This window comes from Galleria mellonella, unplaced genomic scaffold, assembly GCF_026898425.1.
Source record: "Galleria mellonella isolate WM207_F2 unplaced genomic scaffold, CSIRO_AGI_GalMel_v1 utg28, whole genome shotgun sequence".
Taxonomy (NCBI): domain Eukaryota; kingdom Metazoa; phylum Arthropoda; class Insecta; order Lepidoptera; family Pyralidae; genus Galleria; species Galleria mellonella.
Genome location: NW_026442064.1, coordinates 829,475 through 838,040, shown reverse-complemented (window position 1 = coordinate 838,040; position 8,566 = coordinate 829,475). Strand labels below are relative to the sequence as shown.

General features: G+C 36.7%; 1 protein-coding gene across 1 annotated transcript; it reads right to left on the bottom strand.

The window, feature by feature from the left end:
- Nucleotides 1-6,814: 6,814 nt before the first annotated feature.
- On the bottom strand, nucleotides 6,815-8,306 carry LOC113517838 (cytochrome b-c1 complex subunit 1, mitochondrial-like). Its single transcript, XM_031911609.2, has one exon. It carries the CDS (start codon nucleotides 8,269-8,271, stop codon nucleotides 6,880-6,882), a length of 1,392 nt encoding a protein of 463 aa, XP_031767469.2. The 5' UTR covers nucleotides 8,272-8,306; the 3' UTR covers nucleotides 6,815-6,879.
- Between the last annotated feature and the right edge of the window lie 260 nt (nucleotides 8,307-8,566).

Sequence of the window (8,566 nt, the reverse complement as noted above, 5' to 3'; positions counted from 1 at the left end):
AGTCCTCAGGAATGGCAACGCATGGGGGGTATCACGGGCGAAACAGTATACTCTGTTATGTCCATGGTACTGCTCATGTCTACAGGCGACGGTTACCACTTTCCATCAGGTGGACGGTCAGCTTGTTTAATATAGCTCAAATATTTTTGTAATCTAGTGTTATTTATTTAATTCATTGTAATTGTTACTTCATTTTCTTGCACTGTTTAATTATGTTAAAGTAAATACTACCAGAGGAAGACTTTGTACAAAAGTCGATTGCTTGGATACCTCTGTCCTATTCGTGTTTCAAGCGTGAAGCAGTTGTGTTTGCATGGCTGTGTTTCGGTTTGAAGGGTGGGATATGGCGTGAATTTACAGGGTACAGAGGAATAACACCTGAGTCCTCAGGAATGGCAACGCATGGGGGGTATCATGGGCGAAACAGTATACTCTGTTATGTCCACGGTACTGTTCATGTCTATAGGCGAGGGTTACCACTTTCCATCAGGTTGGCCATCAGCTTGTTTGCCATTCTAAGTTGTATAAAAAAGTCCATTTAAAACTTCATGCCAAACGTAATGAAACAACAATCCATACATGTGAACATCACACATCACACAAACACAGCAAACTAGATAACGCGCATGGCTATGCATTATCTAAACTGAGGCCTCCGCTCTCAGTAATTTCCAACTGAAACATACCTAGCTATCTAAGTACAGCTGTTCACGAATCACGAATTCACGGGAGAAACATAGGTACATAGATAACTTTGTACAAAGTGCCCATTTAGTGCTGTAAATTAAAATAACATTTAAAGGAACTAATACACGTGAAGCCGCGTAAGTTCTGAATTTTGTAATGACAAATAAAATCACTAACGAACTTGGATAATTTGAAGATACGTGCATCATGGGGAGTGCTCTGAAGAATTGTTCGGATTGATACCTACTGCAGATTTTCACCATCGTACAACCCGCCACAAACTAAAGTTTCATCCCAACCATCTGGACGAGTGGCGGTCCTCCACCGTGCGTTTTTCAAGGCACTTTCTCCCACGCACAACCACTCTTTGGAATCAACTTCCAGCAGCAGTATTTCCGAACCGATACGACAACATAACCTTCAAGAAAAGAGCATATTCCTTTTTAAAAGGCCGGCAGCGCACCTGCAATGCCGTAGGTGTTGTGGGTGACCATGGGCGGCGGTAGTCACTTACCATCAGGTGAGCCGCATGCTAGTTTGCCCGCTGTGTTGTAAAAAAAAATTATAATCTTAAACTCGTTTATCTATTCATTCCGCCCAGCTTCTTATTACTTGACTAAAGAGGTATCTAACCTCTTTAGTCACCTACTTTAGTCACCTCTCACGATACCCACAGAAATAAAAGGAGTGGTCTATTTTATGCCAGGAGCACGCGAGGAATTGTTAAATTAATATAACTCAAATATTTTTGTAGTCTAGTGTTTAAGTAAATGCTGTGAATACCTTTATTTATTTATTTATTTAAGGAACACCAACAGCATATTGCATTATAACATATAGGTATAACAACATTAAATACAATACAATATTAATGCACATGCCTATTATAGGTATTCACAGCATTCACTTTAACGTAATTATACAGTGTAAGAAATTTAAGTAAATAACAGAAATAAACATGTAATCTAAGTTGTGAGCAAAACCAGAAAATAAGATTATGAGTAAATAAAATTAAAAAAAATATTAAAAAATATATATATTATGACAATTAGAGTTAATGTTCATAAGATTGTTGTACAAAGTGCTTCAGCAATTTATTCCTGTAGGAATTCGAATTATCGTACACTATATCAATTTCTGGTAATTTGGCATTAATTTCATTGTATGACGCACTAATCCTGGCCAGAGGTTGATGCAGTCCTAGGTTTGTTCTGCAGCGCGGTAAGCTAAATGTTCTAGTTATAGGGTGTCGAGGATAATTTAGAGGTACCTTTAATAGGCATATGCATTAATATTGTATTGTATTTAATATTTCTTATATATGTTATAATGCAATATGCTGTTGGTGTTCCTTTATATAAATAAATAAATATTCTTATCATTTATTATATAAGTAGGTAGGTATTATATGTATTTATAGTGTATGTATTTATGTAATATTTTATTATATATTTTAATATTTTATTTAACTGTATATTTGTTTATGTATTAATAGTTGTAGCACTTCAGCTGCCCGCTAACGACATGCTTTCTTACTGTACTGGGTTGACTGGAAGAGATCTCTGTCAGAGATAAGTGCACCCTTGCTCACAACATATATAAATACATTATTTTATATGTAACTTACAAGTGCAATAAAGAATATATATCATTTTTAAATTTTTTATTAACGTTTTTGGCCAAATATTTTCTGTCTTTGTCGCATATATATAGTCTGTCTCTATTTTACGTACCGCTAGCGACTTCGATTTCACCCACAGCGTTGGTATTGACAATTGTGGATGTGACGGAAACGCCGACAGCTATCTATTGGAGTTTGATGCTCGGTTGGCTCCATTACGAAGCCTACTGATCCGCGGATATTGGATCTTCCAACGAAGCCCAATCCCTGATATCTGCAGTACATTTGCAGGTATACTCTGGTATAGTTTGTTTCACTAGAACAGGGGAAGCCAACCGGTCGATCGCGACTATTAGTCCAGTCGATAGTGGCAAGGCGGAAAATATAATATTTTGCTAATCTAGCGGAGGATGCTCAGACGCAATGCTCGCACTAATATAAATAAGTAATTACTAAGAATAATTTGCAGTTTTATGTTTTGCCTCTTAATAAAATAAAAAAAAACCACAATACTACATGATTGTGTACTGAACTATGTTGTTCCACTTGAGATTTCAAGAAGTATATATTACTCCTCTCCATCCAAAGGTTGCCTGGAAGAGATCGCTTTTAGCGATAATGTCCCCCATTGTTCTCTCATTGTGATTATTTCTTGCAATTGTTTATATTTATAATAAGTTTACTATTGTAATCTTTTGGAGGAAACAATAAAGAATATCTATCTATCAATGTAATTAGTAGATCGTATAGGGTTTCGTTAGTAAAGAGTAGATCCTTGGTGTAGTCATGTCGGCCACTCCTAATGTAATGTAATGTAACGTAATGTAATGTAATGTAATGTAATGTAATGTAATGTAACGTAATGTAACGTAATGTAATGTAATGTAAGTAGGACTCTATTTTCCGTGCTTAACCTCTCATTTGGTCGGCCACCTCTAATGAAAAGTTATATTTTGTAGTAACTATCACTGAAACATTTTCTAAAAGATTATAACAAATCGAATACATCCAATCGATTGATCGATAATTTATTTGTACTGCTGTTGCTTCTAAACATGAGCAGACTCGTCTTATGGTCGGAACAATTATTCGTTTATTTACATTTTCATTCAATACTATTGAAAGAGACTACATTTTTTTTTATACAACTTGGAATATCCTACAAGTTAACGGCTCACCTGATAGAAAGTGTTAACCGTCGCCTATAGACATGAGCAGTAGTACTATGGACATAACAGAGTATACTGTTTCGCCCATGATATCCCCCATGCGTTGCCATTCCTGAGGACTCAGGTGTTATTCCTCTGTACCCTGTAAATTCACTGTCATATCCCACCCTTCCAACCGAAACAGCCAAGCAACACAGAAGTACCTAAGCAAATTACTTTTGTACAGTCTCCCTCTAGTAGCTTCTTCCCATCAGAAAATTTACCTTCCTAACAATAAAAAATTAAACTCTTTTTTTTCGCTACATATTTATCGCAACTTTTAAAAATGTTTAAAAAATATTTTCTGAAAAAAAAACTAGATAAAAAACATAACAAATGGCAAGAGGCTTACAGTTAATATAAATAGTAAGAAAAAAATTAAGCACTAAAAGACATAAAGCTGAAATGGGCTAGACTCATATTGCAGGCTAGCCATTAGCGGTTACAAGATCAGCTTTGTGCCAACCCTAATACAAATTAATGGAGCGCGTACGACCACTCTACAGATAATCTGGATAAAGTGTATTAAAAGACGCGTATCAATTATCGGAGTGTAGGACGTTGACAATTGGGACGCCACCGATGGGACCATGCAATTAGGGCTACCAACGCGTACATAATGAAATATAATTTTCGTTAATGCTAGTTTTGAAATAAATTGAACTTTGAATTTTGTGACGCAGTAAATAGGGATGTAAATCCATTTGTGGAATAAACTATCAAATGGTATATTTCTATTCTCAATAGTATTAATTTTAATATATTTCAAAAAAGAATCCTACTACTATTCCCTACTATCCCTTTAGTACTATTTTCCTGTATTCTCTCCTCATTTTCCTTCGTCATTCTCACCTGTTGTATGCGTGCTATTAAATATGTGTATGTGTATTTGTTTATATATATATATATACAATGTATAAATATATATATATATATTTTTAAAAGGTGAAATGGAATAGTAACCCCGCCTGCGCTAACGGAATACGTTGACGGAGCACCAGTGACAGTGAGGGTGACAGATGAGAATGAAAACAGGCCAGCTAGCCCATCACGATGAATTCATCGGGAATTAACCATGATAGTTTCCAGGGGAAACCGCGAGGACGTCGACCTGGGTGGGTAAATTGCTAGCAATGGGATTCTCAGTCTCCATTACTATCAATCCCTTTCCCCCCACATTGTATATATTAGTATCTATATAATATGGCGCCATCTACCATTTGTTTTTTTCTCAATGTCCTCCACCCAAAGGCTGTCTGGAAGAGATTGATTAATTATTTATATTAATTCTTTTATACATATATTAATTAAATTAATTATTTCACGAAACGAATCAGTTTTCTAATATTTTCTGTCTAAGTACTTGTTTTGATTATATTGAGTTTGAGATATATCATCATCTGGTATTGTTTTTTGAAAGTCTCGTTTTATTCGCTATTTAAAACTAGCGGCCCATCCCGGCTTCGCACGGGTGGACATTTTTACAACATTTTAAAAAGTGATTATTGTGACATAACAATAATAGTTGGACATATAGTATCGCGGAGTTTTTTGTAGTTATCGATATTTTCTTCAATATTGTAGAACATACTTTTGTTCTATCGCCAATAGTTTCCGCAGCGCACGCGACCAAAGATATTTTATAGCATTTTATTTACACCTTGAGTTACGTTACTAAAGTTTTAGTAAGGATCCCTAAACTTTTCTAGCAATAAATATAGTTACTCCTATGTTACTCAGGGTGAATGTAGCTTTCTAATGGTGTAAGAATTTTTGAAATCGGCAAAGTAGTTTTTGAGTTTATTCTTTACAAACATACGTACACACAAAAATACAAATCTTTCCTCTTTGTAATATTAGTTTAGATAAATACATATCAGGTTATTTATTATATTAAAAGCCTGGTGTCTGGTCAGAAGATTCTATTATTTGGTAACCCTATATGTAATTAAATGGGAGTGAATCGTAATAAACGTAACATGACGGTCATTAATCTTTCACAATGGACGTATTATATCCATACTAATGTAAGAAATGTAAAAATGAGTTTGTTTGTTTGTTTATCATAGCAGTCAACCAATCGTCATTAATTTTTTTTTATGCAACCTAGAATGGCAAACAAGCTGACGGCCCACCTGATGGAAAGTGATAACCGTCGCCTTTAGACATGAGCAGTACCATAGACATAACAGAGTATACTGTTTCGCCCATGATACTCCCCATGCGTTGCCATTCCTGAGGACTCAGGTGTTATTCCTCTGTACCCTGTAAATTCACGCCATATCCCACCCTTCAATCCGAAACAGCCATGCAAACACAACTGCTTCACGATTGAAACACGAATATTGCCATTCTAACTTGCATAAAAAAAAATATAAAAAAATGTTCAGTCGTGGTCAATGACCGGCAATCGTCTTATTAAAATTTAGTCAAACACATCAAGAACCAAGAAGTGCTAAGTGCTAATGTTATATAGAGGGGGGAAAGGAATTATTAGTAATGGGGTCTTACCGACCCATTGCTAGCAATACACCCTACCAGGTCGACCTCCATGCGGTTCCCTCCTGGAAACCATCGTGGTTAATTCTAGTGGAATTCGTCACGATGGGCTAACTGACTTGCTTTCATCGTCAGCTATCATCCCTCAGCTGGTGCCCCACCAGCGTATATCGATAGCGCAGGCGGGGTTACCATTCTGTTATCATCTATTAAAAATATATATTATACTTTATTATAAGGTAATCTACCTTATTTCCCTACAAATGTGCCTACAATTACAAATTGCCAATGTTATCTTAGCAATTGCTGAAATTCGGCAAAAACAAACTGAATGCGTACAGAAAGCAGACAGAAGCGGTTACTCCTAATAACGTTATTGTTACTACCAATTTGGATTACAACAGCTTTATCGGGAACATCGCGAAAGTATTCCATCTTTAATCCATTGTGATAAAGCTCAATTCGGAAAGTACTGGTGCACGGTCGCACACGCTCCACAATGCGCGGAACCACTTTATTAGATACTTTAATAAATGTGCCTCCGCCAGATCTCCCTGGAGCTCAATAACTCCCACAATATTCACGGGCGCCGATGCTGAGGATTAAAACATGCATTTCACTTTATTGGAATTTAGGTTCGAATCTTACGGAGTTGTCGGATTCTCATAAAAGATACCACTTCCAAATCACGAATTTATGACGCTATCCCAAGAACCTATATCTTTACAAATCAAATGCAAGTTGAAGGTCAACATATTTATTATTGTAAAACTGAATTCGTGTCTAGAGCATGTTTTATTAATACCATCTTACAAAGTTTTTTAAAACTTTTATTTTGAAATCAATACAAAAATAATTCCAAAATTATAATCTAAGCCAATACATACCAGCCCTGATTCTCGTATAGTCTGGTAGATTCTCAGTGGGCCCCACTGCGACAACGGCGGGACATCTATCATAAATATATCTTTCGACAGTTTCTTTTACATTCTGCTGGTTTATTGTCGATAAATCATAAGCAATATCTTGTATAGACTTCCTACCACACCGGTACATTGTCTGAATACCGAGATCATGACAAGAATTAATACTGCCCGTTACAGCTTTCGCTATCTCCAAATGCGCTAGCCTCGATCCTCTTTTGGCATCAAAAAATTGAGTTGAAATACATAAGTTCATCCAAGTGTTCTGAATGTTATAAATCATGTCCTCCAGTTTCATTCGGTCACATACAAAGTAACATCCCCACAGACCAATATCTCGGTAAGCAATATAAAATGACTCAAAGCTTTCGCAGAGATTACCGGTAGCTGCGGCTTGCGCCAAAGGCGACGCGTTATTTATGCCGCCTCCTTGACCTTTGTTCCACGATCCTACGACATAACTTGCCGCTAGCAGCGTCAAATATTCAGGACTGTTGTACCCGGGAGCTTCCACAGCTATGGCGACGTGAGCAAAGGGCATGGAATCATCCCGATAAATGACTTGAGAGCCAGTGAAACGACAAGGCCCCTCATCTGACTCGTAAGCTGAATGGCTAACCATATGTCCGAATCTTGCTAATGCAAAATCGACCATCTGACTGTGATCTAAACAACCTGAACTCACCAGAGCTAGCTTGTAAGGTTGATAATGTTGGCTCAAGAATGTCGCAGTGAAATGTCTGTCAAACCGTTGTATGTTCCTCGTGGGTCCGATGACGCGCTGCGACAAGGGAGTGCCTTGGAAAGCAGTTTGATGTAAGTAATCAAATACGACTTGTTTCGGATCGTTATCTGCATCCACCATCTCTAAACAAATATTGTACCTCTCAGCCTCTATTTCCTCTTCTAACAGTGCTAAATCGGTGATCACATTTGACAAGATATGTATGATATCCCCGGCATTCTCAACAAGGCACTTAGCAGAGAATATTTGTATTTCTCTAGTAGTATGAGCACCCAACTTTGCGCCCATTAACAGAAGTGATTCCTGCAGTTGACATTTTGTCATGGAATTAAACCCTTTGTATGCCATATGCTCTATAAAGTGAGTAATACCATTGTTACAGGCCGTTTCAAATCTTGGGCCGGCTTCGATGTAAAGTGAGATGGAAGCTAACGATGAATTTGTTTGCTCGGTGGCCACTCTCACGCCATTGGGCAATATACATAGCTGAGTATTTGATGGCAAATCCACAGGTGTGCAGTTAGCCCAGCAGTGCCTTACGCTAGCCTTAAGGACTTTGGATACCGATGGGAAAATATTTCTAAACATAATAAAATTATTAACAGGTCCAATTGATGTGCAGATAAACGTTTTATGACAGCTACTGTCAAATTTATTTTCTTATTCTAAGAACAAGTTCTTATTACCTGTTACAATAAAAGAAATATTTAGGAATAACAATAACAAAATTAAACAGAGAACCGAACCTGCTCTATCCACGTCAATGTACCTATATGTGTAATTCAATTATTATACATACAAATTTATATATATACATTTACTAGCTGACCCCGTAAACGTTGTTTTACCACTTATTGCGAAATATAAAAATCGCAATTAAAAT